The sequence below is a fragment of the Hoplias malabaricus genome, chromosome X2 (assembly GCF_029633855.1).
Source record: "Hoplias malabaricus isolate fHopMal1 chromosome X2, fHopMal1.hap1, whole genome shotgun sequence".
Lineage (NCBI taxonomy): Eukaryota > Metazoa > Chordata > Actinopteri > Characiformes > Erythrinidae > Hoplias > Hoplias malabaricus.
In genome coordinates, this window is record NC_089819.1 from 27,471,867 (window position 1) to 27,499,192 (window position 27,326).

The 27,326-nt window shown below is 45.9% G+C and overlaps 1 protein-coding gene across 1 annotated transcript in view; it reads right to left on the minus strand.

Annotated features, from left to right (window-relative positions):
• Positions 1 to 27,326, minus strand: part of emid1 (EMI domain containing 1) — a 164,274-nt gene that overhangs the window by 100,754 nt on the left and 36,194 nt on the right. The window contains exons 4-7 of the mRNA XM_066654607.1: positions 10,408 to 10,503; positions 9,459 to 9,520; positions 8,400 to 8,526; positions 406 to 450 (exon numbers count right to left, since the gene is read on the minus strand). Of these exons, the coding sequence (XP_066510704.1) occupies positions 406 to 450; positions 8,400 to 8,526; positions 9,459 to 9,520; positions 10,408 to 10,503 (330 nt within the window). The remainder of the gene's footprint in view (positions 1 to 405; positions 451 to 8,399; positions 8,527 to 9,458; positions 9,521 to 10,407; positions 10,504 to 27,326) is intronic.

Here is a 27,326-nt window from a genome sequence, read left to right on the forward strand (position 1 = left end):
TACACTGTACACACACAGCTCCACACTCCCTCTACAGTGAACTACATCAGTCACAAACTACACTGTACACACACAGCTCCACACTCCCTCTACAGTGAACTACACTAGAGTTCAGATTCACACAGATGAATAAATAGAAATGATGCTGTAGTACAAATGTATAAACTACAAATGGAGTATGAAGTGATTTGGAATAACCTCATAAATCACTCATGCTTTGTGGTGTTTTAATGTATCTTTTTACTCTCTTCATACTATGGCCCCCTACAGGAGAAGTGTGATAATGCAGCTGTATTCATATTCCTCTGGACAAGGATTTGGTCAATCTCTGTTTTTAAAAGTATCTGGATCCATGTGAATGGGTCTTTTGTCTGGGTTTATGACACTTCTACAACATATACTCACCATCTTTTCCGGGTAAGCCGTCATTGCCTTTCTCGCCCTGGGGACCTATGAGAGACACACAGAGAAAGGACAGTGAGAATGGACAGACAGACAGACACCGTCTGTTCAGTTCAGTTTCAGGTTGCTGCTCAACAGACAGACTCAGGAGATCCTTTGTCCACAGAGCAATAAAATGGAGGAGGACTGAGTCTCATTTACAAATTAACATAGGTTTAGGAAGAAGAGCCTCCTCTATTAATCCCCTTAGGGAAATAGCTTCTCTGCATTAAACCCCTTTGTGGTAGTGACCACACAAACACACTACTGAGAAATTCTTTACACACACTAGGAGCAGTGAAAACACACACAACCTGGTGACTAAGGCCATAACAAGCCCCACTGGCACCGTTAATGCATGCTCTGTGCCACCAGTTCCAAGTGAGCTTTATGTAATTTATAACCTGTGACTACAATAATATACGGTTATACAATATACAGGAGATCATAAAGCACTCAACCAACACATGTATAAAGGGTAGTTCTCAGTAGCACAGATAAATAAATGCAACAGAGACCAAAGCATTTGTATAATACCAAAAACGTAACACAAGAATAATATAAAAATATAAAGAACCATACAGATGTAAGGGTAAGACTAGTGCAATGATAAACTGTGCAAGAAGTGCATTAATATAGAAGATGGTCAAATAGTGTCTATATGTGCAATGCTACATCAGTTAATACAGCAATGAGGCTACATCAATATGGTTTTATAAATAAGATCAACTACATTAGAATACAGGGGCGGCACGGGTTTCCTCCGGGTGACTGTCTGTGAGGAGTGTGGTGTGTTCTCCCTGTGTCTGCATGGGTTTCCTCCGGGTGACTGTCTGTGAGGAGTGTGGTGTGTTCCCCTGTGTCTGCGTGGGTTTCCTCCGGGTGACTGTCTGTGAGGAGTGTGGTGTGTTCTCCCTGTGTCTGCATGGGTTTCCTCCGGGTGACTGTCTGTGAGGAGTGTGGTGTGTTCTCCCTGTGTCTGCGTGGGTTTCCTCCGGGTGACTGTCTGTGAGGAGTGTGGTGTGTTCTCTCTGTGTCTGCGTGGGTTTCCTCCGGGTGACTGTCTGTGAGGAGTGTGGTGTGTTCTCTCTGTGTCTGCGTGGGTTTCCTCCGGGTGACTGTGAGGAGTGTGGTGTGTTCTCCCTTTGTCTGCGTGGGTTTCCTCGGGTGACTGTCTGTGAGGAGTGTGGTGTGTTCTCTCTGTGTCTGCGTGGGTTTCCTCCGGGTGACTGTCTGTGAGGAGTGTGGTGTGTTCTCCCTGTGTCTGTGTGGGTTTCCTCCGGGTGACTGTCTGTGAGGAGTGTGGTGTGTTCTCCCTGTGTCTGCATGGGTTTCCTCCAGGTGACTGTCTGTGAGGAGTGTGGTGTGTTCTCCCTGTGTCTGTGTGGGTTTCCTCCAGGTGACGGTCTGTGAGGAGTGTGGTGTGTTCTCCCTGTGTCTACGTGGGTTTCCTCCAGGTGCTCCGGTTGAATATTAGAATACAGCATACAGCTCTGAGTGAGTCTATCAGGTGAAGGGGTTAAATAGTGTACTGATCTAGTGTACTTATCTACTTCTGTAGTGTACTTGTTGTTCAGTCCAGGCTCCAAAGAGAGAGTGACATCTCACTGATGCCAGTGGGATTTCTCCCTTCAACTCTGGCTCTGAGCAGTGGGCAGTTTCTCTGCTGCTCAGTGGTGTCCATCTAAATCTAATGAGGTCATCAGTAATGGTCCAGTGGACAGGGAGATGCTGACACACACACACACACACACACACAGAGAAAGACCACCCATAACCTCAACACCCCTTCCCCTTCCCGCTCTTGCATTCCCTCGACTCCCTTGAAAAGCATTCCCTCGACTCCCGGTGTTTGAGTAAGAGTCAGTTTCACAAAATAAGAGTCAGCAAAAAGAACTCTGTGTTACCCACCTATGGAGCAACATCCTCATCACTTTTCTCATGCTTTTCACCAGTTGGACATCTCTCTAACGTCCAAACACCTCTGTTTTTTCCTAGTGGCTCAGACAGTGATGCACGAAGAAAAAGCCTGAACCAGTTTGGACTGAGACACTTAGTTTGTTTCCCATTTTCCAAGCTAGGACTGTGTACAAACACTGGAACTTTTTCCAGAACAAACAGAGCTGAGAACAGCACATGGCGAAGAAACATCCCCAGAATTTTATAAAAAGCTATTTTTTAAAAGAAAAAAATCCAATCTGCTTTCATAGAAAAAGAACTCAGGTGTTTGTACACAGCCCTGGCTCTGTAAATCGCTTCTTACTCACACACACCGCTCCACCGTCAAAGATACAGTCGCTTCTTACTCACACACACCGCTCCACCGTCAAAGATACAGCCGCTTCTTACTCACACACACCGCTCCACCGTCAAAGATACAGTCGCTTCTTACTCACACACACCGCTCCACCGTCAAAGATACAGCCGCTTCTTACTCACACACACCGCTCCACCGTCAAAGATACAGTCGCTTCTTACTCACACACACCGCTCCACCGTCAAAGATACAGTCGCTTCTTACTCACACACACCGCTCCACCGTCAAAGATACAGCCGCTTCTTACTCACACACACCGCTCCACCGTCAAAGATACAGCCGCTTCTTACTCACACACACCGCTCCACCGTCAAAGATACAGTCGCTTCTTACTCACACACACCGCTCCACCGTCAAAGATACAGCCGCTTCTTACTCACACACACCGCTCCACCGTCAAAGATACAGTCGCTTCTTACTCACACACACCGCTCCACCGTCAAAGATACAGTCGCTTCTTACTCACACACACCGCTCCACCGTCAAAGATACAGTCGCTTCTTACTCACACACACCGCTCCACCGTCAAAGATACAGCCGCTTCTTACTCACACACACCGCTCCACCGTCAAAGATACAGCCGCTTCTTACTCACACACACCGCTCCACCGTCAAAGATACAGTCGCTTCTTACTCACACACACCGCTCCACCGTCAAAGATACAGTCGCTTCTTACTCACACACACCGCTCCACCGTCAAAGATACAGCCGCTTCTTACTCACACACACCGCTCCACATTAAAAGATACAGCCATTTCTTACTCACACACACCGCTCCACCGTCAAAGATACAGCCGCTTCTTACTCACACACACCGCTCCACCGTCAAAGATACAGCCACTTCTTACTCACACACACTGCTCCATATTAAAAGATTGAACACAAAGGAGTTGTTTCACTGTGAGAACCGAAGCCGTATCTGGAAGCTAGTATTGGGAATACTGTACAAGATTCCCAAAGGAATTGCTCTTTCATTCCTTGAAGTGAGTTAGTTTTTTTTTTCAGTGGTGTTTGAGCACCACAGTGTTCGATAACTGTGTTCAATAACCCTAATAAAATGTGACTGCTCATGTTTCACAAATAAACATCTTCAAACCAAATTGAAACCAAATTTCAGATAAAGGTTTACTTTCTCTCTGTAAATTTAAATCTCTTTTCAGACTCAACCCCTTGTCCTTTATGAGGTAGGGCATTTGAAATGTTGCATGAAACATAGCAAACGTCACATTGTTTGTGACACAGGATGTTGCACACGAGTCTGAATCACCCTCCAGCAGCACTCCTGAAAAGGACATTTTTACTGTATATTTTGGAGCCACAGGAATGACTGTCCTTTACTGAAATACTGTGGGCGCTTAAGTGCACCGCAAACAATTTGTTCATCCTCCTAACACCAGGGTCGCTACCTAAAAACACCTACAGCCCTTTGCTAATTTCAGCTGAATTTTGCATGGGTTTTTTCATGGTGTGTACACAATCGTCGGCAGTGTGTTTTGGGATTGTGGGAGTGAAATGGATGTGTTCCACTGTGTTTCAGACAAAACGGCCAAGTGGCACATTTCCAAAGTTGCAAAGTAGCCCACGCTGCAGTGAACAGGGCGCAGTTTCAGGCCTAGCCTTGTTTTAGATTCTGCAGTTTTTCTACAGTTATGAACAATGGAAATTGATGGAAAATACGTGGCCTTTGTTGGGCACTATGTTTTTGGTGTAAAATGGTGGAATTTGATAGGGGATTTTGGTGGTGTTTGATGAAAAATGGTGGTGCCCAGAGGAAACATGTAGGAATCCTTTAGGGAAAAAATCTGACAAAGAGATAAAGGACATAATAAAAGAGTAGGGCTTAGTTCATCTGTCAAATCTGAGTCTGTGACTTTACTGAGATTTCCACTAAAACTCCAGAGGAGGCAATATCTCTGAGGTCTCAGGAGACACATGTGAGCAACAGGAGACAAGCTAAAATCTCCTTAGTTGTTTCATCTGATCTCATTGTTGTCTCTGGGAAACTACAGAGACTTTAAGAAGATCTCCTTTTTGATTTTTCTTTCTCCGGGTGTTATTTTAAGGAAGACAGTGATGTTTGGTGGAGAATAGCAGAGGTTGTTCTGAAATGGTGGCTGTTGCTGAGTAATATACTGATCGGTGGGGAGTGGTGGTGCTTGATGGAGGATATCGTTGTTTGGTGAAACACACACAGTGCCTTAGTGACAGTAAACACACACACATCACTGGAATTGTGGGCAGTTGAATGTTAGGTGCTTTGCTCAAGGGCACTGCAGCCGTGGATGAGACAGTGTTGTTCCTTCACGCCCCAATTTTCCTGCCAGTTGTGGGCTTCGAACGAGAACATTTCCAGTTCCAGGCTCACTTCTCTAACCATTAGACCACAGCTGCAAACATGCACAATATAACCACATTCCTCTCCACAGACAACTTCAGCAAAATGCAAAACATTTGCTTGTGAATGAACAGAAACCCGAGGGGAAAACGGTGGTGGTGTTCGCAAACATGGAAACATACATTTATTTGTCGTTGTACAACATTCAATGAAATGTGTAAAACACCACCCCCCTGCTCCCCTTCCCCTCCCCGACACACACACACTAAGTGCACTAGGGACAGTGAGCACAGACTCCCTCAGGGAGCAGTTGAAGTTTGCCCTGTTCAAGGGTATTTCAGATGTGGCTTGAGGGAGGAAGACAGTGCTACTTTAGCAAAAACAGAGGCTTCAAAAAGCTAAACATTTTTATGTGAATAAAGAGAAACTCAAGCAGAGGATTCTGGTGTTTTAGTGAAGGACAGTGGTGTTTGGAGAAGGATGGTAGTGTTTGTTGGAGGAAAGTGGTGTTTGATGGAGAATGCTAGTGTTTGGTGGAGGATGCTGGGGTTTGGAGGATAGCGTTCATGGTATTTGGTGGAGTACAGTGGTGTTTGGTGGAGGACAGCTGTGTTTTGGTGGAAGGCAGTGGTATTTGGTGGAATATGCTGGTGTTTGATGGAGGACAGTGGTATTTGCTGGAGGACAGTGGTGTTTGGTGGAGGACGGTGGTGGGGTTTGGTGGGTGATGGCGGTGGTGTTTGGTGGATGATGGTGGTGTTTGTTGGAGGATGGCTGTGGTGTTTGTCGGGGAATGATGGTGTTTCATGGAGGATGGTGGTAATTGGTGGAGGACAGTGGTGGTGTTTGGTGAAAGATGATGGTGTTTGGTGGAGAATGATGGTGGTGTTTGGTGGAGCATGGCGGTGGTGTTTGGTGGAGGATTATGGTGTTTGTTGGGGGACAGTGGTGTTTGGTGAGGGATAGTGGTGGTGTTTGCTGGAGGATGGCTGTGGTGTTTGTTGGGGTGATGGTGTTTTGTGGAGGATGGTGGTGGTGTTTGTTGGGGGTGATGGTGTTTTGTGGAGGATGGTGGTGGTGTTTGGTTAAGGACTGCGGTGATGTTTGGTGAAGGATTATGGTGATGTTTGGTGGAGCATGGCAGTGCTTTTTGGTGGAGGATTATGGTGTTTGGTGGAGGACGGTGGTGTTTGGTGGAGGATGGTGGTGGGGTTTGGTGAAGGGTGATGGTGGTGTTTGGTGGAGCATTGCGGTGGTGTTTGTTGGAGGACAGTGGTGTTTGGTGGAAGACTGTGGTGGGGTTTGGTGGGGGATGGTGGTGGTGTTTGGTGGATGATGGTGGTGTTTGCTGGAAGATGGCTGTGGTGTTTGTTGGGGAATGATGGTGTTTTGTGGAGGATGTTGGTGATTGGTGGAGGATGGTGGTGGTGTTTGGTTAAGGACTGCGGTGATGTTTGGTGAAGGGTGATGGTGTTTGTTGGAGGATGGTGGTGGTGTTTGGTGGAGCATGGCGGTGGTGTTTGGTGGAGGATTATGGTGTTTGTTGGAGAACAGTGGTGTTTGGTGGAGGACGGTGGTGGGGTTTGGTGAAGGATGATGGTGGTGTTTGGTGGAGGATTGTGGTGTTTGTTGGTGGACTGTGGTGTTTGGTGGAGGACGATGGTGGGATTTGGTGGGGGGTGGCAGTGGTGTTTGTTGGAGAATGATTGTGTTTCGTGGAGGATGGTGGTGATTGGTGGAGGATGGTGGTGGTGTTTGGTTAAGGACTGCAGTGGTGTTTGGTGAAGGATGGTGGTGTTTGGTGGAGGATGACAGTGGTGTTTGGTGAAGGATGACAGTGGTGTTTGGTGGAGGGCGGTGGTATTTTTTAGAGGACGGTGGTGGTGTTTGATGGAGGATGGTAGTGTTTGTTGGAGGACGGTGGTATTTTGTGAAGAATGTTGGTAATGCTTGAAGGAAAATGGTGGTGTTTGGTAGATAATTAAAATGTTTAGTGAAGAACAGGGTGCTTGGCTGGGAATGCTGGTGTTTGGAGGTTGTTGGTGGTGTTTGGAGGAGAAATGAGGAGTGGGAGAATTCTGGATGTTCTCCACTATGTTATTGAACAAAATGAGCATGTGGCCCAATTCCAAAGAAGAAAAACTATGCCACTGTGTAGTGAACAGGGGGGAGTTTGAGATGCAGCCTTAGTTTATGGGCTGAAGTTTTCTACAGTGTTTAACTTTGCTTTGTCTTCAGCAGGTTGTTTGAATAGATAGTATTTATGGTCTGTCAGTGTCTCTCTCACTCTCTCTTTCTCCCCTCCCCCCTGGTCTGGACTCAAGCCTGTACTTGGCTGGGAGTGATGTTTTTGCTATGTTTTCAGTTGGACTTTTCATCACTGCATCCTTTTACAGCCAATTACATTCTTCCCTTCATTAGCCAATAGCTTTGCGGAGCTAATCCCATTGCTGGTGCCCATTGTGATTTGCAGGGAAACACCCCCCCAGGTCTGTTTATCTTTACACACAGATGATGGGGGCTTTGGAGGCAGATTAGTAGAAATTGAAGCTGCTTTTTTTTGTATGTGTGTGTGTGTGTGTGTGTATGTGTTTGTGTGGGTGGGCTTTTTTTGTCTGTGGAGATTGTTATTTTGTCACCGCACTCAGCAAAAAAAAAAAAAAGAACAGCAAGCATGGCTCACTTTTCAGCAAAGCCCTCGTCCCCCGTCTGATTTATCTCTGTGACCTAGAAAGTATATGCAGCATTTTCACCCAAATACACTCACATCCTTCAAATCACCACCAGAAAACTTTGGAGGAGCTGTCTAAAGGACGTCTAAAGCTGGGACCAAATGCTACAGAAGAACCCAGAGGGACATTTTGCAGCATCTTAGCAGTGATCTGTTGTGGGAAAATAGATGACTGAAGTGGTCATATAAGGCATTTCTGGTCTAAATGAAATTTCTCTATGAAAAATAAACGCAAAAAAAGTTACGGATAGTTTTGTGGACCTCCATCAGCTGCAAATCCTTTGTTGCAAAAGTGTAACCAATATTCCAGTGACAGGCAGTCGAAAATACACAGACTCTTCATTAGAAGTGGCTGAGAGAGATTTAGACTTGTGGGAAACATCCTGTTCTTCCAACAATGGCATAAAATATGACCTCTATGTTTCATGCAACATTTAATGTGCCCTGCCTCAAAAAGGACACAAGGTTTATCCTCAGTGGCTGAGGTGACAGCCTACTTGGTGGTCTGGCAATGACACTTTACCTCAGTTACACTTTACCTTTAATCTGTGACAGAGAAAGAGTAGGTTGATACCTGTAGGGCCTTGCGCGCCTGGAGCTCCTCGAGCAGGTGGTGCCCCCATGAGGGCGGAGGAATCAGGGTCACCTCCACCTTTAGACTGAGAGGGTGTCTGAGAGGCAGCTACTGAGAGGAGCTGGACCTGGGGGTCAAGGAGATTTATAGAAATGCATGAGGTTAATACAGAAGGAGAGAACCTGGAGACACTGAGCACTGTTGCCACTTTTCCATGAATTGAATCTACTTTGCTCGACTTTACTCGATTTGTACCAGGTTCATTTTCTGCAATAAATACCACTCTCTCCCACCACTTGTAATGTATCGGGTGTCGTCTCTAACCCCGTCTCTAAGGGGAACAGTGGTCTTTGGAAACCACAACAACGGCGGCGGTAACGTTAAGCGGTGTTTACTCATGGTGTATTGGCGTGTTGTTGTTGTTTGGGACTGAACACAGCTCCGTCATCAGTTCAGACAGATCAGTAGAGTTTGTTCCTTCCTTGTTGCAGCGTCCAGCTCTCGCTGGATTCTTTCGTCGGCCACCGATCCAAGGAGCGTTTGAACCTCTTCAAAAGACCACAGCGTCATTTTACGAGCTGCCATCGTGAGTCGGATAAAAACAAACGTGATCTCTGCTGCAGCTGGAGATTTTACAGATGGAGAGTTGGTGCTGGTCGTCTGCGTTGCGTGGCGTAGAGTGACGACTCTCTCTGGACAATCCGCGCTCTGCAAGGTTTACACGCCACGGTTTAGTCCCTACTCGACTCGCTCTGAACCACGAGAGAACAGCCACTAAACAAGAACCCGGTAGAGTCCAGTAGGGTAGAGGAGGGACCATGCAGTGGAAAAGTGCTGTATGTCACTGTGCACTGAAAACTGGACCTGTGCTTTTTCTAATGACCACTGGAAACAACATGAAAACAAGCACAGGGAAGAAAACTGATCAAGAATGCTGTGCTGAAGGGAGTGTTTTGGGACTGCTGATGTGTGTGTGTGTGTGTGTGTGTGTGTGTGTGTGTGTGTGTGTGTGAAAGGCAGAAATAGTGATAACACACAAACAAACAATACACACATTACCTTTGCCTCCAGAGAACTGAGGCGATCAGTGAGGGCCGAGATATGACTGCAGTTCAGACAACCTAAAAGAGAGAGAGAGAGAGAGAGAAAGAGTGGGAGAGAAAGACAGAGAGAGAGAGAAAGAGTGGGAGAGAAAAAGAGAGAGAGACAGACTCAGAACACGATGACAGGATCCAGATAATAAATCAGTTCTTTTCCAAATCAGTTTAATCAATAACTCTTTGTGAAGGATGTTGTTCTGATTGTAATGTGGGTCATATTGATCAGTTTAAACTCATTCATTCCAGGTGGTGTTCGGTGGAGAATAGTGCTGGTGTTCGTTGAAGAATAGTGCTGGTGTTCAGTGGAGAATAGTGTTGGTGTTGGGTGGAGAATAGTGCTGGTGTTGGGTGGAGAATAGTGCTGGTGTTCAGGGGAGAATAGTGCTGGTGTTCAGGGGAGAATAGTGCTGGTGTTGGGTGGAGAATAGTGCTGGTGTTGGGTGGAGAATAGTGCTCGTGTTGGGTGGAGAATAGTGCTGGTGTTCAGTGGAGAATAGTGCTGGTGTTCGGTGGAGAATAGTGCTGGTGTTTGGTGGAGAATAGTGTTGGTGTTCGGTGGAGAATAGTGTTGGTGTTCGGTGGAGAATAGTGTTGGTGTTCGGTGGAGAATAGTGTTGGTGTTCGGTGGAGAATAGTGTTGGTGTTCGGTGGAGAATAGTGTTGGTGTTCGGTGGAGAATAGTGTTGGTGTTCGGTGGAGAATAGTGTTGGTGTTCGGTGGAGAATAGTGTTGGTGTTTGGTGGAGAATAGTGCTGGTGTTTAGTGGAGGATGATGCTGGTGTTTAGTGGAGGATGATGCTGGTGTTTAGTGGAGAATGGTGTTGGTGTTTAGTGGAGGATGGTGCTTGTGTTTAGTGGAGAATAGTGCAGATGTAAACAATCATGTGGTGAAGGTGATGGATTCTTACTGGAGAGATGATCAGGGGGTTTGACCAACATTGGTTTACGGAAAGTGGCCTGTTTTCTCACGGCCTCCTGAGCCACCTGATTACTGCTCCCAGATCCTGCACACAGAGGAGGACAGGGAGGAGACAGAGGAGGAAACAAGAGAATAGAAATGAGGAGACAGACAAGTAAAGAAAGAAGGAGACAGAGGAGAGGCGAAAGAAAAAGAGAGGATCCTCGTTATTTCAGTTCAACCAACTGTTCATTTCACACTGATATACACAGATCAGCCACAAGATTAAAACCAATGCAGGGCTCAGTTCTTGAAGTTGATATTGAAGCAGGAGAAATGGTCAGTGTAAGGATCTACGGGCCACACTGTGGTGGTCTTAATGTTTTGGTCAGTCTCCAGAAGTCAGTTCTTGTAGGGTGGAGAAATCACTCAAACCCATGGAGGCCCCACATCCACATCACAGCGTACAGGACTTAAAGGAACTGCTGCTGACTTCTTGTTGACCACAGGACGCCTTCATGAGAGGGTCCTACACAATATTAAAGAGGAGGTGTGACGTGGGTCACATGGTCAATCATAGTCCTGTCAAAGATTTCAGTTTTGCCAAAACCGCCCCCTCATGTAGAATGGTGTTGATGGCTGGAGAACACTGGTGTTGGGTGGAATTAAGGTGGTCTTGGGTGGAGAATGGTGGTGTTTGTCAGAAAACAGTGTTGTTTGCTGAAGAACAATGTTGTTTGGTGGAGAGTAAGTTGGAGTTAAGGTGGTGTTTGATGGAGAATGTTGGTGCTTGGTTGAGTTAAGGTGGTGTTGGGAGGAGTTAAGTTGGGGTTGGGTGGAGTTAAGATGGTGCTGAATGGAGTTATGTGATATTGGGAGAAGATAAGTTGGTGTTGGGTGGGGAATGGTGCTGTTGGGTGGAGTTAAGGTGGTGTTGAATGGAGTTAAGATGGTGTTGGGAGGAATTAAGGTGGTGTTGAGTGGACGTAAGTTGGTGTTGGGAGGAGTTAAGGTGGTGTTGAGTGTGGAGGTAAGTTGGTGTTGGGAGGAGTTAATGTGATGTTGGGTGGAGTTAAGGTGGTATTGGGAGGGGTTAAGGTGGTGTTGAGTGTGGAGGTAAGCTGGTGTTGGGAGGAGTTAATGTGATGCTGGGTGGAGTTAAGATGGTTTTGGGTGGAGTTAACGTGGTGTTGGGAGGGGTTAAGGTGGTGTTGAGTGGAGTTAAGATGGTTTTGGGTGAAGTTAAAGTGGTGTTGGGAGGGGTTAAGGTGGTGTTGAGTGGAGGTAAGTTGGTGTTGGGAGGAGTTAATGTGATGTTTGGTGGAGTTAATATGGTGTTGGGTGGAGTTAATGTGGTGTTGGGAGGGGTTAAGGTGGTGTTGAGTGTGGAGGTAAGTTGGTGTTGGGAGGAGTTAATGTCATGTTGGGTGGAGTTAAGATGGTGTTGGGTGGAGTTAACGTGGTGTTGGGAGGGGTTAAGGTGGTTTCGGGTGGAGTTAAGATGGTGTTGGGAGGATTTAAGGTGGTGCTGAGTGGAGTTAAGGTGGTGTTGGATGGGGTTAAGGTGGTGTTGAGTGGAGTTAAGATGGTGTTGGGTGGAAAATGGTGGAGTGTGGAGAAAACTAAAGAGTTTCCACTAATAACAATGCCATTCATTGTGTTTCTGGATTGGGAAAGGCCTTTAAAATCTCTTCAGTTTTCAACCCCTTGCTTTTTTATTTCTCCTTTCTTTCTTTCACAGCATTTCTTTTTCCGCTCTTTCTTTCTCTCTCTCTCTCAGAACTAAGCTCATGTGTCCTGTATTAGCGTAGCCCCACTTCTCCAAATGTTACCATAAGGCCAAGGTCAACAGCTCATCACTCCTCCAATCAGACGCTGCCAAATCATCGCCATGGCAGCACTGCGACCAATGACATGGCACCTGCCCTGTTCTAGTAGAAATGCTTTGTGAAGTGTGTGTGAAAGAGAGAGAGGGAGAGAGAGAAACCTAGCAGAGGAAAAGAGAGAAATGAGAGAAAAGAGTAAAGAGGAATGAGAGAGAGAGAAGAAAGACAGTAGAGAGTAAAAAAATCTAATACAGTATGGAGAGAGAGTGAAGACTGAGAGGGGAAAAGGAGAGATGAAGAGAAAGTGTACATTTACACAGATTATATATAGAGAGAGAGAATGACCCCTCACCTTTAGAGTTTATACTCTGTATATATATATATATATATATATATATATATATATATATATATATATGTATATGTGTGTGTGTGTGTGTGAGAGAGAGAGAGAGAAAGAGTGAGAGAGGGAGAAAGACGGTAAAGACACTGTGTCCAGATGTGTTTACCGGAGTGAGTGTGGAGTGACTGTCTGACAACTGTTTTCACAACAGGCCAAAATAACCTTCTTTATTATGCATCTGAGTGTGTGTATGTCTAATCTCTTTCTCTCTGTTTCTCAAAGTCTGGTTGGATCTCTCTATGTCACTCTCTGAGAGAAGTGTGTGTGTGTATATGCATGTGAGAGAGAGAGAGAGAGAGAGAGAGAGAGAGAAATAAATCTCTGTCAGAGAGACTGCTGCCCTCAGCAGGACACTACAGACCCGTCATTACAGACCAGGTGCTGCTGATGAGAGCAGGTGAAAGGTGTGTGTTCGGTGGAAGGGGGGGGGTCTGTCTGTGTGTGTGTGTTTGGGGGGAAGGGGGAGTCTGTGTGTGTGTGTGTGTGTGTGTGCAGACCGTGGCCTTTCTCTCCTCTGAGGTGCTGCACCACCCTCCGACACCAACCATCACCACCCCCAAGACCAACCATCAACACCCTCAACACCAACCATCACCACCCCCAAGACCAACCATCAACACCCTCAACACCAACCATCAACACCCTCAACACCAACCATCACCACCTCCAACACTAACCATCAACACCCTCAACACCAACCAATACCCCCAAACATTCCTCAACACCACCCAACACCCCACAACACCAACATCAACACCCCTCAACACTAACCATCCACACTCCCAGCACCAACCAACTCCCCCAACACCCCCAGCAGAAACCATCAACACCCTCAACACCTACCATCAACAACCCAACACCAACCACCACCACCCAACACCCCTCAATACCTACCATCAACACCCCAACACCAACCAACACCCCTAAACATTCCTCAACACCACCCAACACCCCACAACACTACCCATCCACACCCCAGCACCAACCAACTCCCTCAACACCAAACATCAACACCCCCAGCACAAACCATCAACACCCTCAACACCAACCATCACCACCCCAAGACCAACTATCAACACCAATCACCACCCCCAACACCAACCAACACTCCCCATATACCAAGCATCACCAACCCCCAACACTAACCATCAACACCAACCAACACCAACAAACACAATATCCCACAATACCAACCATCAACACCCCCCCCCCCCAACACCCCGAATACTACCCAACACCAACCATCTGAATGTTTAGCTCTGGATCCCAGACAGCACCCAAACTCATCCCGGGTGGAGATCACTGGTGGTGGAGGTGGAGAGGGAATAAACTGCTGGGTGTGTGTTGTAGACATGGAGACAAACGTCTGGTTCTATTCACCACCACTGGAGTCCAGATGTTCCTCCACACTCCCACACTTGACGGAGGTGTGGGTCAGTCTGGAGGCGTCCACCCGCTCCACCCCCAAAGTAATGACTCAGACACTCCTCCTCCTGTAAATGGGACACCACAGCTGATACAGAGACACCAGATGTGCCTGAAGACTCTCAGTCTCTAATCATCCCCAGGAACAGGAGATCTCTTCTCCACCTCCTCTTCTCCTACACCTTTCTCCTTCCCTCTGTCCAACACACACACACTGACAGTCACCACAAACCCAGCAGTGGGCAGTGAGTAGTTACATCAAGACAAAAAAAAAAGAGAGAGAGAGAGAGAGAGAGAGAGAGAGAAGAATATTGAGATAAATAGTGGGGAAGAAAAAGACTAAAAGATTAAAGAGAAGGGAATAATAGCTACAGAGGTAGAAGAGTAAAGAAGAAAGAGAGAGAGAGGGGAGATACAGAGAAAGAGGAAGGAAGAAGGAAAGAGGTGAAAGAAGAAAGAGGAAATGGGAGGGAGAGAGAGAGAGAGAGAGAGAGAAGGAAAGGCAGAACATAGTCAAGGCGCCCGTGGTAGGGGGCGCTGCAGTGCATACTGGTAACATTTTGGCTGTTATTTCTCAGTAACTAGAACATAAAATCTTGTGAACTTGTGACACCCACGGGACGTAACAGTCAGGAGGGGTCTGTTAGAGATTAGTGATGATTTAAATCAAGCAGGCGATGATTTATTATGCAGCGCTAACTGATTGGCTTTTATTATGTAAATAAACAACTGCACGTGCTAACTAAGCTAATGGGACTAGCTGAATTATCTGAGGGATTTAAGGTAACTGCTGCAATTTCCTTCAGGATCAATACAGTATGACCTTAGCATCACATCGCTACCTAGAGACTAGAGCTTCAGCCACTGCATACTTTTTACAGAGCTCTCAGACATTGCTGGTTTTGGTTCAGACTTAAAGGATAAGAAACGAGAAAGAACAGTATGCTTTAGCACCAGAACGCAACTCCTGCACAATTTAAAGTGGTACAGAGCGTTCTACTAAGAAACCTAAGCCCCAGAATGCAACTGCTGCACAATTTAAGGTGGTACAGCTCATTCTACTAAGAAACCTAAGGACCAGAATGCAACTGCTGCACAATTTAAGGTGGTACAGCTCATTCTACTAAGACACCTAAGGACCAAAATGCAACTGCTGCACAATTTAAGGTGGTACAGAGCGTTCTATTAAGAAACCTAAGCCCCAGAATGCAACTGCTACACAATTTAAGGTGGTACAGCTCATTCTATTAAGAAACCTAAGCCCCAGAATGCAACTGCTGCACAATTTAAGGTGGTACAGCTCATTCTACTAAGAAACCTAAGGACCAGAATGCAACTCCTGCACAATTTAAGGTGGTACAGCTCATTCTACTAAGAAACCGAAGGACCAGAATGCAACTCCTGCACAATTTAAGGTGGTACAGCTCATTCTACTAAGAAACCTAAGGACCAGAATGCAACTCCTGCACAATTTAAGGTGGTACAGCTCATTCTACTAAGAAACCGAAGGACCAGAATGCAACTCCTGCACAATTTAATGTGGTACAGCTCATTCTACTAAGAAACCTAAGGAACAGAATGCAACTGCTGCACAATTTAAGGTGGTACAGCTCATTCTATTAAGAAAACGAAGCCCCAGAATGCAACTCCTGCACAATTTAAGGTGGTACAGAGCGTTCTATTAAGAAGCTGAAACACCAGAATGCTACATGTGCTACATGTGGAAAGTACTGTTCAATTAAGAAACCAAATGTGAGGATTTATTCCTTACACTGAGCAAACTGGCGGAGCACTGGCTCTGACAGATGAAGAATAGAACACAGTGCACATGGAGCAGTGTGTTATTTTTTTAATTTACCAGACTAGGGCTTTAAAGTTTGAGCGTACTTGACAGGGAGTGGTGTGTCTTCCTCCCACACAAACCACTCCAAACACACCACAGCAGTTACAAACACCCACACAAACAGCTGCCACAAAGACTTGTAAAACACACACACACACACACAAGACACAACAGCAGCCACCAGATCCGCGGCCAACAACAAAACCAGATCCAGACTCCAGCAATTAACAGAGCCATCAAAGAGGCGTGGATTTAACCCAACAGAACCAGCGCCAGTGACCCACTTACACAGCTTTTAAATGCTCTTCCTCCACCTTCTCCTCCTCCTCCTATTTACAGCTTTAAATCACAACACTGCAATCCTCCACAACGCACAGTCAGACCTGACTTCTATTTTCAGTTCACTTCATTTCAGGGCTGCGGTGGTCTCAGAGTGTAGCTTTATTAGTTTTTTTTTTCACTGTTTGATTTCAGACAGAAACTCTTGTGTAACTCAAGCTGTTTAGTTTTGTAGCACTTCACTCTGTGTTTACTTTCATGCAGTTAGCGCTCTCCTGAATTTAGAATCAGACACTTTGTTTCTTTCCTTTTTACGGAGCCATGGCTATATATAAACACTGATTACCCGAGCAGGGAACATAACTGTAGTCTTCTGCATAGACAGCAGTGCTAGTGGCTCCCACCATGATGCATTGACTGGCTAACTAATCTAACTGGCTAACAATGCTAACTGAGCTAATTGAGTTAAAAGAGCTAGCTAGGTTTCTGTCATTCTCCACTTGATAAACTAGAGCTTCCAAAAAAGCCATATGTTTTTAAGTTGGAACAGACAGTTCTATTAGGAAGCTTAAGTACATGAATGTAACTGTTGTGTCATTTAAGGAGGAATGGAGTGTTCTGTTAAGAAGCTTAGACACCAGGATTTAACTGCTGCATCATTTAAGGTGGAATAGAGATTTCTATTGAGAAGCAAAAATCACCAGAATGTAACTGCTACACCATTTAAGGTGGAATAGAGAGTTTTGTTAAAAAGCTTAGGTGCCAGAATGTTACTGTTACACCATTTAAGGTGGAATAGAGAGTTTTGTTAAAAAGCTTAGGTGCCAGAATGTAACTGCAGTGCCATTTAAGGTGGAATGGAGAGTTCTGTTAAAAAGCTTAGGTGCCAGAATGTTACTGCTACACCTTTTAAGGTGGAATGGAGAGTTCTGTTAAAAAGCTTAGGTGCCAGAGTGTAACTGCAGTGCCATTTAAGGTGGAATGGAGAGTTCTGTTAAAAAGCTTAGGTGCCAGAATGTTACTGCTACACCTTTTAAAGTGGAATGGAGAGTTCTGTTAAAAAGCTTAGGTGCCAGAGTGTAACTGCAGTGCCATTTAAGATGGAATGGAGAGTTCTGTTAAAAGGCTCAGGTGCCAGAGTGTAACTGCAGTGCCATTTAAGATGGAATGGAAAGTTCTGTTAAAAAGCTTAGACACCAGAATGCAATTGCTGTGCCATTTAAGGTGGAACAAGGATTTCTACTGAGAAGCATAAAACATCAGAATGCAACAGCTACACCATTTAAGGTGGAATAGACATTAAGAAGTATAGGTGTTAGGCTGCATTATACCTTTATTTATTGCCATCACTTTTTGCAATGTCCCATTACAATGCTGTATAGTCTGACATTTAAAGGGTTAATACAGCAACATGCTATAGAGGAAGAGGGGCCTGTGTTTGAGAATTTAAAGTGTAAACAAATACAAACTCAGCACCACATCCAATGAGGTTCATTGTTATTTTATTCCTGTGAAACATTTGAAGTGTTTCATATGTGTTTTCTCATCGTGGATCATCACTCTGGGCAGTGATGCACAGCGGGGGTCCGTACTCTATATGCCCTCAGGGGGCCACAGGAATGTGAGAGGGTGTTTTAATGTGAAGGGAGAGTGCAACCCCACGGAGAAATCCACATTTTGTCTGTCCACTCCAAACATAGAGGAGGAGTCACAAAGCGGCTTTACCGTAATCCAGGTCCTAGCCCCAAGGGAGCGAGAAAAACGCCTTCACAAGGGGCCCTGCCTCTGAGAGGAGCCAAGACTCCAAGACTCGAGGAGGGAGTCTCCTGAAGAGCTGGTTCTGCTCTGCTGCCACTGGGATGTGTCTTGACTCCTCTCACAGTATTATGGCTCTGATGTCCTACTCTCCTATTAACACTTGGTTAGTCAATGCACTGCAGGTAGATTCCAAAAGGAACAACAGATCTGAAATGTTGTGGAGCTAAATGAAAATATTAAAGATAAAGGTTCACAGTAAAGTTACGTAACCACAGTAACGGATTACATTTACTCTGTTATTGTCCACCGCTGTCTACCAGTCACTCGGGGCAGTGGTAAACAGCGGGGGTCTGTACACTATGTGCCCTCTGGGGGCCCCAAGAATCTGAGAGAGGGTGTTTTAAAGCAATGGGAGAAATCTATGCTTGAACCTCAGAAACTAACAGGTCTCTTCAGTTCAGTGCGATCCATTTTGTCCAAACTTTTGACTGGTAAATCTCAGCCACTGATTAGCTGTGATAAGTCGGTGTAACACACTCTGGGCTACAGTGGCTTTAACACTAACACCATACACGAGTACACAGTTAAATATAAAGATACAGAAGAGACAGGGGCCGAAGGCAACTGTGAGACAGATCAAGGCCCTGCAGACAGTATGTCAGCCATCTCGTTAACAGAGGGGCTTCTTTGTTGTGGCTTTGACTCTGTGTTTGTTTTTGTGTGTGTGTGTGTGTGTGTGGTTTTGACCCAGGGAGTGGATGGAAGCTTTTAGAGCTGGGGTTTAGAAGGCCTCGTAAAATTTATGGAGATAAAAATGTTGCAATGGCTTCGGAGGAGCTGCTCTGTTTTCCTGTGAGCTCAGACGTTCCAAACGCGCGCACACACACACACACACACACACACACACACACACACATGCTCACTTCATTTTGAAGCACAGTTGAAATCCATCAGCGGAGAGAAGTCCTCAGGCGAGCCAGGCGTGACACAAAGGCCTTGGCTCTGGTTTGGTGTTTGTGCTGCGTCTGAGTCGAGATACGAATTAAAACAACCTGCAAATCTCACTTCCTCCCTCGCAAAATTAAATCACACTCACATTTACAACTACGATATTTTCCGTATGAATATATTATCCTCTCTGTATACTCTCTCTTCCCCCCCTCTCCCCCTGTTCCTCAGCGCTCAGGACCCCCACAGAGCAGGTGTGATGTGGTGGTGGATCATTCTCTGTGCTGCAGTGACACTGACGTGGTGGTGGTGTGTTAGTGTGTGTTGTGCTGGTGTAGAGTGGATCAGACACAGCAGTGCTGCTAGCCGACAGCGTTCTGTGAGTGAGTGAATTTGAATATCATCATCTAACACACATGTAAAATGAGTGAAAAACTGTGCGTGCACACACACACACACACACAAACTCTTGCACTTGGCATTCACTTGAGATATGTAAGGCTTGCAGTAGCTCTCAAAATAAACACACACACACGCACACATACTTTTAAACACCTGTGTCAGCTAACACTCACTACAGAGATGAACAGAGGCCTGGAGGTCAAAGGTCAACTCCTTAACATCCCTCAGGGCTAGTGCAGATAAATTATGAAGAGTGCACACAGCCAAACAGTGTACTAATCACACCAGTGTGTGTGTGTGTGTCTTTTAACATAGTGCATAGTTAACACTGTCTGAGCTTGCCCATATCTAGTCTATTCTGCCCACACACACACACACACACACACACACACACACACACGAACACACACAGCTAGAATCTATTTGTATACTGCATATGAAATTGGACACAAACATTGTGATTGTGTAGAATGTGTCCTGATTGGCTACAAAAAACTCATTTAAAATTTGTACAGAGAGCTACAACTCACGGAGGACCAGCTACTGCACTTTTTCCACTCTACTCAGCTCTACTCACTCGGTCCGTAGTTGGACCTCCAATATAAATTCACCCCCACCCCCTAGAAATGTGTCGTCTCTAACCCCCGTCTCCCCGGAACAGCAGGCTTTGGAAACCACAACAACGGCGGTGGTAACGTTAAGCGTGTTGTTGTTGTTTGGGACTGAACACAGCTCCGTCATCAGTTCAGACAGATCAGTAGAGTTTGTTCCTTCCTTGTTGCAGCGTCCAGCTCTCGCTGGATTCTTTCGTCGGCCACCGATCCAAGGAGCGTTTGAACCTCTTCAAAAAACCACGGCGTCATTTTACGAGCTGCGGTCGTGAGTCGGATAAAAACAAACGTGATCTCTGCTGCAGCTGGAGATTTTACAGATGGAGAGTTGGTGCTGGTCGTCTGCGTTGCGTGGCGTAGAGTGACGACTCTCTCTGGACAATCAGCGCTCTGCAAGGTTTACACGCCACGGTTTAGTCCCTACTCGACTCGCTCTGAACCACGAGAGAACAGCCACTAAACAAGAACCCGCTTCCAGAACCAGGACCTGATTCACCTGGTGGAGGAGGACAGTCAAAAACTGGGTTTTTGTATTTGGTTTATGTCTCAGCAGTTTCACATCTGAAGTTGCTCGCTCTACTTTTACGGTGACTCTGGCTTGTGTTGAATATTGTAATCCACACTAACAGAGTCATATAAAATCTCCAGCTCTGAAACCACAGCAGTCAGCACTTCTTCAGCTTCACTGTCCTGGATTATATTGATGTTGAGAGTAAAATATCCAGCAGTCTGTGTACATGACTAGCAGATGAGTAACTGGATAAGGTGAGGTTATAAGGGTGTGTGTGTGTGTGTGTGTACTATAGCTGTGCCAAGGGGCATGCAGGTCATCAGGTGTGTATGCGAAGGGGTTCCCACAATCAGTCCAACAGGGCTCATTGTGTGTCCTTATCTCTTATACAACTCTAATCTTACACACACACACACACACACTCTCTCTCTGTTCTTGATGTTTCTGTTGTCTAGACAAGTGCAATCATCTTTATCTGACCTCTCAAGACCTCTCTTTCCTTCTTTGTCCTCTTTCTCTGTCCTTTTTTGCTGTCTCTATTTCTGTCCCCCCTCTCGCTCTTTCTTTCTTTCTCTCTCTCTTTCTCCCCTCCCTTTGTCTGTGTCTCATTATTTCTTTTCTCTCTCTCTTTCTCTCTCCCTTCGTCTGTGTCTCACTATCTCTCTCTCTCTCTCTCTCTCTCTCTCTCTCTCTCTATTCTGTCTTTTAATACTCTCTTAATATTTGTGTCTCTTCCTCTATTTCTTTATTCCTATATATTCTCTCTCTCTGGATGCTATAAGGGTGGGTGAAGCACAGCTGGCAGAGGGAAGATAAGGAAAGAATATGAGAGAGAGAGAGAGAGAGAATGACAGAAGATGAGAGACAGAGGGACTCTGGACAAACAGTAAACACCCACATGGCGCACAGACGTATCTGGACACCGTCTCGTCCAGCGTTTCTTCTGAACTGGAGGGTGATAATCAGGAGTGTGTCTCCACAGACGGAACAGCCTCTACTCATCTGGGAAGGCTTTACACTAGATATCAGAACATTACTGTGAGGATTTGATGGCATATGATCAGAGTAACTTCAGTGAGGTCAGGTGCTGATGTTGGACAATTAGTGGCACATGCAAACAACTTTTGTATGGACAATATACAAGCTGTGTGTGTGTGTGTGTGTGTGTGTGAGTGAGTGTAAAAGGCACACTCCCAGAATATCTAATAGTGACGCCTGGCAGTCGGGCAGCACGCCCAGACCCAAAGTCACCAGAGGTCATCTGACTAAGGATTACCTCATCAGGGTACAGTAAAGTTAAAGACCTCCAGAGGCAGAGGCCTCCAGCCTCCGGTTTATGCCAGTCTTATTAGTGAACATTCCAGTCTCCAAACCAGTCTCCATGTCCAGCCTCAACATTCAGTCTCCACGTCCAGCCTCAACGTCCAGTCTCCACTTCCAACCTCAACGTCCAGTCTCCACTTCCAACCTCAACGTCCAGTCTCCAATCCAGTCTCCACGTCCAGCATCAACGTCCAGTCTCTAATCCAGTCTCCACTTCCAACCTCAATGTCCAGTCTTCAATCCAGTCTCCACGTCCAGCCTCAACATTCAGTCTCCAATCCAGTCTCCACGTCCAGCCTCAACGGCCAGTCTCCATTTCCAACCTCGATGTCCAGTCTCCAATCCAGTCTCCACTTCCAGCCTCAACGTCCAGTCTTTAATGCAGTCTTCACGTCCAGCATCAATGTCCAGTCTCCAATCCAGTCTCCAATCCATTCTCCACTTCCAGCCTCAACGTCCAGCCTCAAAGTCTAGTCTCCACTTCCAGCCTCAACATCCAGTCTCCACGTCTAGTCTCAAATCCAGTCTCCACATCCAGCCTCAATGTCCAGTCTCCAATCCAGTCTCCAATCCATTCTCCACTTCCAGCCTCAATGTCCAGTCTCCAATCCAGTCTCCACGTCCAGCCACAAAGTCTAGTCTCCACTTCCAGCCTCAACGTCCAGTCTCCACTTCCAGCCTCAACATCCAGTCTCCATTTCCAGCCTCAACATCCAGTCTCTAATCCAGACTCCACCTCCAGCCTCAACGTTCAGTCTCCACTTCCAGCCTCAACGTCCAGGCTCCAATCCAGTCTCCACTTCCAGCCTCAACGTCCAGGCTCCAATCCAGTCTCCACTTCCAGCCTCAACATCCAGTCTCCACTTCCAGTCTCCACTTCCAGCCTCAACATCCAGTCTCCACTTCCAGCCTTAACTTCCAGTCTTCAATCCAGTCTCCACATCCAGACTCAACATTGAGTCCCCAATCCAGGCTTCTGAGGCAGTACATTTTGTTTGTTCTCTCACTGAACACAAACAGACTTCAACAAAAAACACTTCTCTGATGAAGTGTTTCTCTCATAAAAGCACTTTGGAGTTTGAAACCCATTTACGAAGTGCTGTGGTCAGTTTACACGCAGAGAGATGACCTCACCCCATGGTCCACTAATCAGAGTGAGCGCAGAGCGGCGGAAAATCACAGCGTGCAGTTTCTCAAATGTATTTTCCATACGTCGTGTGCAGGGCATTATGGGTAATCACTGAGCTGGAGACCGGGTGTACAGTGAGGGTCTTCACTAACCAAACGGAGATATTGAACACACACACACACACACTTAACACACACCAGAGACAGAGAGAGAAATAGAGAGAAAAAAGTAAAGAAGAGAGGAAAAAGAGAAAGAGAAGAAACAGACAGAGGGAGAAATCAAAATAGACCGAGACAGAGGAAGAGCAGAGTCTGTGAGAGAGAGAGAGACATCAGAGAGAAAAGAGAACAGAGATATAGAGAGAAACAGAGGAAGGAGATAGACAGAAAAACAGTGAGAGAAAGAGAGAGAGAGAGCTATCACTGATACTCCCCTAAAGATAAAGCTGCCAAACTTTGAGTCTATGACAGAGAGGGAAAGAAAGTCTATAGAGAACTGTATAATTTATATAGCGTTTGGTTCTCTCTCTCTCTCTCTCTCTCTCTCTCTTCAGCCTGCCCCAGAACCTCCTCCATCCACAACAGAAAAGCCCAGTGTCTGATTTACAGTCTCTTTACACTACACTGTCCTCTATAGACTTCCTCTCCGTCTCCATGATGGACTCAAAACTGGACAGATTTATATCTCCCTCTGTCTCTCTAGCACTGCTTCTCTTCATCTCTCTATCTCCCCTCCTCTCTATCTCTCTCTCACTCTGTTTTTAAAAGCTCCCCAAAGGAGAAGAGGAATGAGGGATGATCTAAATAAGACAAGGCACTGATAAAAACAGAGGGCAAAGGGGAGAGAGAAAAAAAAAGAGGAGTGAGGTCAGGAAGAATGTCTTGGGAAAGGAAACTGGACCGGAGTTCATCAGGAGAGAAAATATCACAGGTAAACAAACAAACAAAAAACATAAACAAACATGCGGAATAATCAAGTTCTGATTTTAGCGCCACTTCATCAGAACAAAAAATCAGTTTATAAAAATAATAATTTAAACAATTAATAATAATAATAATAATGCAGTGGCATTTAAAAAAATAATAAATAAAAGGTGAAATTCACCATCAGATTTAAACCTTTCTAAACTCGTAAAGGGTGAATTACCGGCACCTCAGTGTGGGTCAAATCAAAGCTTCACAACACCTTTTGTTGCCTCACACCAGAACATGCTTTCACTGCCGTGTCTGACCCAGGGCTCCTCAATCTACCACTGTATCTTTAAATTCCGCCCTCCCGCTCCTGGAGCCACTGCGGGGCGATTAAACCCCTCAAGGACAATTGGAAATAAAGGGAAAGCAGGGTAAGTCCGTAATGACTCTGTGAATGACTTCTAAGGGTCTAGAGGGTTCACTTTTTTTGGCAAGTAACAGGTCACTGCTCCACTCTCTATCTATGTGTAACAAATGATTATTACAAGTAGGTATTTCACACCCTGAATAAAACGCAGTAATCCAGTTGGACTGTTAACAAATGCCATTAAATTACAGCACCTTCCCCGGAGGAGAAATGGTACGGTCCACTTATGGGTGTCTGTAATCATATTACAAAGTTCTTCCAGGTAAGAAGGATATATATGTGTTTCAGAGGCGATTGCTCTAAGACTGCAAGGGAAGCTCCGCTTCCACTAAAATGTAAAAAAATAAGTGATCAAATATATACTGTTGTGTGTACATGTCATTGAATAAATATGCACTACAATGCGCTCAACTTTTGTTCAGAATCAGCTTCTTATCACTGGTAAAGACGCGGCTTTCCCCTCAATCATTCCCGCAGCTTCACAGTGTTTTAAACAGTGAAGGTGCTGAGCGTCCACAGAGTTCAATAGTGAAGCAGCGAAGTGCAGCGAAACGAGACGAGTGATTGGATAAATGCTGAGACAGCGAAATGAGCTAATCAGCGATCCTTTGGTGTAAAGATCCGTGGGAGCACAGGCGGACACACTTCACATGGGCCAAGGCCGTTTAAGCAGCCTAGCTCTGCTGGCCATTGAGAGGACACTAGTCAAGTCCCTGGAAAAGACGCCTTGTTGGTACGACAGGGTCACAGATCATTTTCTTGAAAAAGAACGGAGGGTAGAATTTACGTATAAATAAACCGACACATTTGTGATGTAGGCCGAAATTGAGCTTCCCCTCCTTGAAAGACCAGCATCCACAATGATGTGTTTCAACACCCCCCTCCTACCCTCTGAGATGGACGAACTTACCCTTTTATGTGGGGTTCATACAGCCCCCTGTATGTTGAACAATGACTGAGAGGTGATTAAACACAGCTCTGCCCACTTTTCGAGCTACTGCGGGACGATTAAACCTCTCTGTATCTAATCCTTCAGCTACTGTGTGGTGAATAATGTACACAAGCTACACACAGTTTGTAAACACTCCTCTCTACCCCTCCACAACATCACTATGACGTTATGATATAATCTGTTACAACCTAAACACTAGCTGTGAGCAGCAGAAAGCTAAAGGTATGCTTTTCAACGGAGGAAATGACTCAAAATCCAGAAAAGAATAACTGTTGTGAGTGGGAAGCCTTCAGGCTCGTGGTGTGTGTTTACTCCATGTTTGCTACAGAGCCTGGTGTTATGTTCTCTGCTGTCTGTCCCAGTTTGTTAGGGCTTCCTCTCCTGGCTTCTCCAGGGCTGTGTTTATGAGCAGAGTGTTTACTCGTGTTTACATCCCAGCCATCGCTTTAATAAAAGAGCGAGAGTCACTGTGGATGGTTTAGATGACACACGCCCACTCAGAGGTGAACTGAAGAGAGAGTGGTCATCGCAGCGTGCTCTGGAGGAGGGGGGAAAGAAGAGGGAAAACCAAGAGACGTATAATTTCATCGTTAAACACAAACCTCAGACCCACAAATGTAAAAAAGACTGCATCATTTCTCTTTTATTCTGACGAGTTTTAGTTCCTAAAAACAGTCAGATTCAATTTTTTTATTCAACAAAAACTCTAATAACCCACGCAGACACAGAGAGAACACACCACACTCCTCACAGACAGTCACCTGGAGGAAACCCACGCAGACACAAGGAAAACACACCACACTCCTCACAGACAGTCACCCGGAGGAAACCCACGCAGACACAGAGAGAACACACCACACTCCTCACAGACAGTCACCCGGAGGAAACCCAAACAGACACAGGGAGAACACACCACACTCCTCACAGACAGTCACCCGGAGGAAACCCACACAGACACAGAGAGAACACACCACACTCCTCACAGACAGTCACCCGGAGGAAACCCACACAGACACAGGGAGAACACACCACACTCCTCACAGACAGTCACCCGGAGGAAACCCAAGCAGACACAGGGAGAACACACCACACTCCTCACAGACAGTCACCCGGAGGAAACCCACGCAGACACAAGGAGAACACACCACACTCCTCACAGACAGTCACCCGGAGCGGGAATCGAACCCACAACCTCCAGGTCCCTGGAGCTGTGTGACTGCTACACTACCTGCTGCTCCACCGTGCCGCCCCTGTAAAGGTTTCTTTTAATATAAAAACCCCTGGTTTGGTGCATGTTCACATTAACGTGTGAATCTGGAGTCCACCAACCCACACACTGTGAAACAAGACCCCAGTCAGTGTTCTGTGCGCTGCCTGAGTCAGAAACACAGGATAAAATGAGTCGCTCTGATTCTGCTCCGCTTCTGATGTCAAGTGCAGAGACTTTAGAATGGCCCCACCCCCTCGTCTGAGTCTGTCCAATCACAGCGCTGGACCCGTGTTTATGTGAGAGCGCAAAGACGAGGTTAAACTCAGCAAAACAGACACAACGAGCGCGGAGAAATAAGAGCACTGAGTAAAAACGGAGAAGAAAGAGAACAGAGTGAAAACGGCTAAAACCCAGAGCTTCTGCTCCTCGCTCCTCACTGCTGTGCGCTCGGGGTCGGGGTGAACAGCGAGCGGCTCATTATCATTTAAAGGAACAGGTGCTGAAAGCGGGCGTTCTGAACAGAGCTGTTTACACAGGGGGAGAACATGAGAATATATTTAACTTGTCTTTACTTGTGCAGTGAAAGGTAAACTCTGAAGCATAATCAGTCTTCGTTGTAGATATGTGTCTTTTAAAGCTTCTAAAGCTCTTCCTGAGTGTGAGGCACGCTGTGTAAAACAAAGCCAGCTGCAGCTCCGTGTAATTGCCGTGACCCAGAATAAGGAACCGGACGGAAGAACATGATTAATGTGTCCAAAAGGTTCGGGTTCTGCTGACTCACTCGCGACCCAGAAAAACTCCAGTTCTTCAAAATCAGCTAAAATAACTGGGTCTAGCTCCAGCTTAATAAAGTGTGTGTGTGTCTGTGTGTGTGTGTGATACCCTAACACAGACACAGACACACACATGACCCAAATTCCTTCACTTTCACGAGAATTACATAATTGGAACATCCAGGTTACACTATTCCA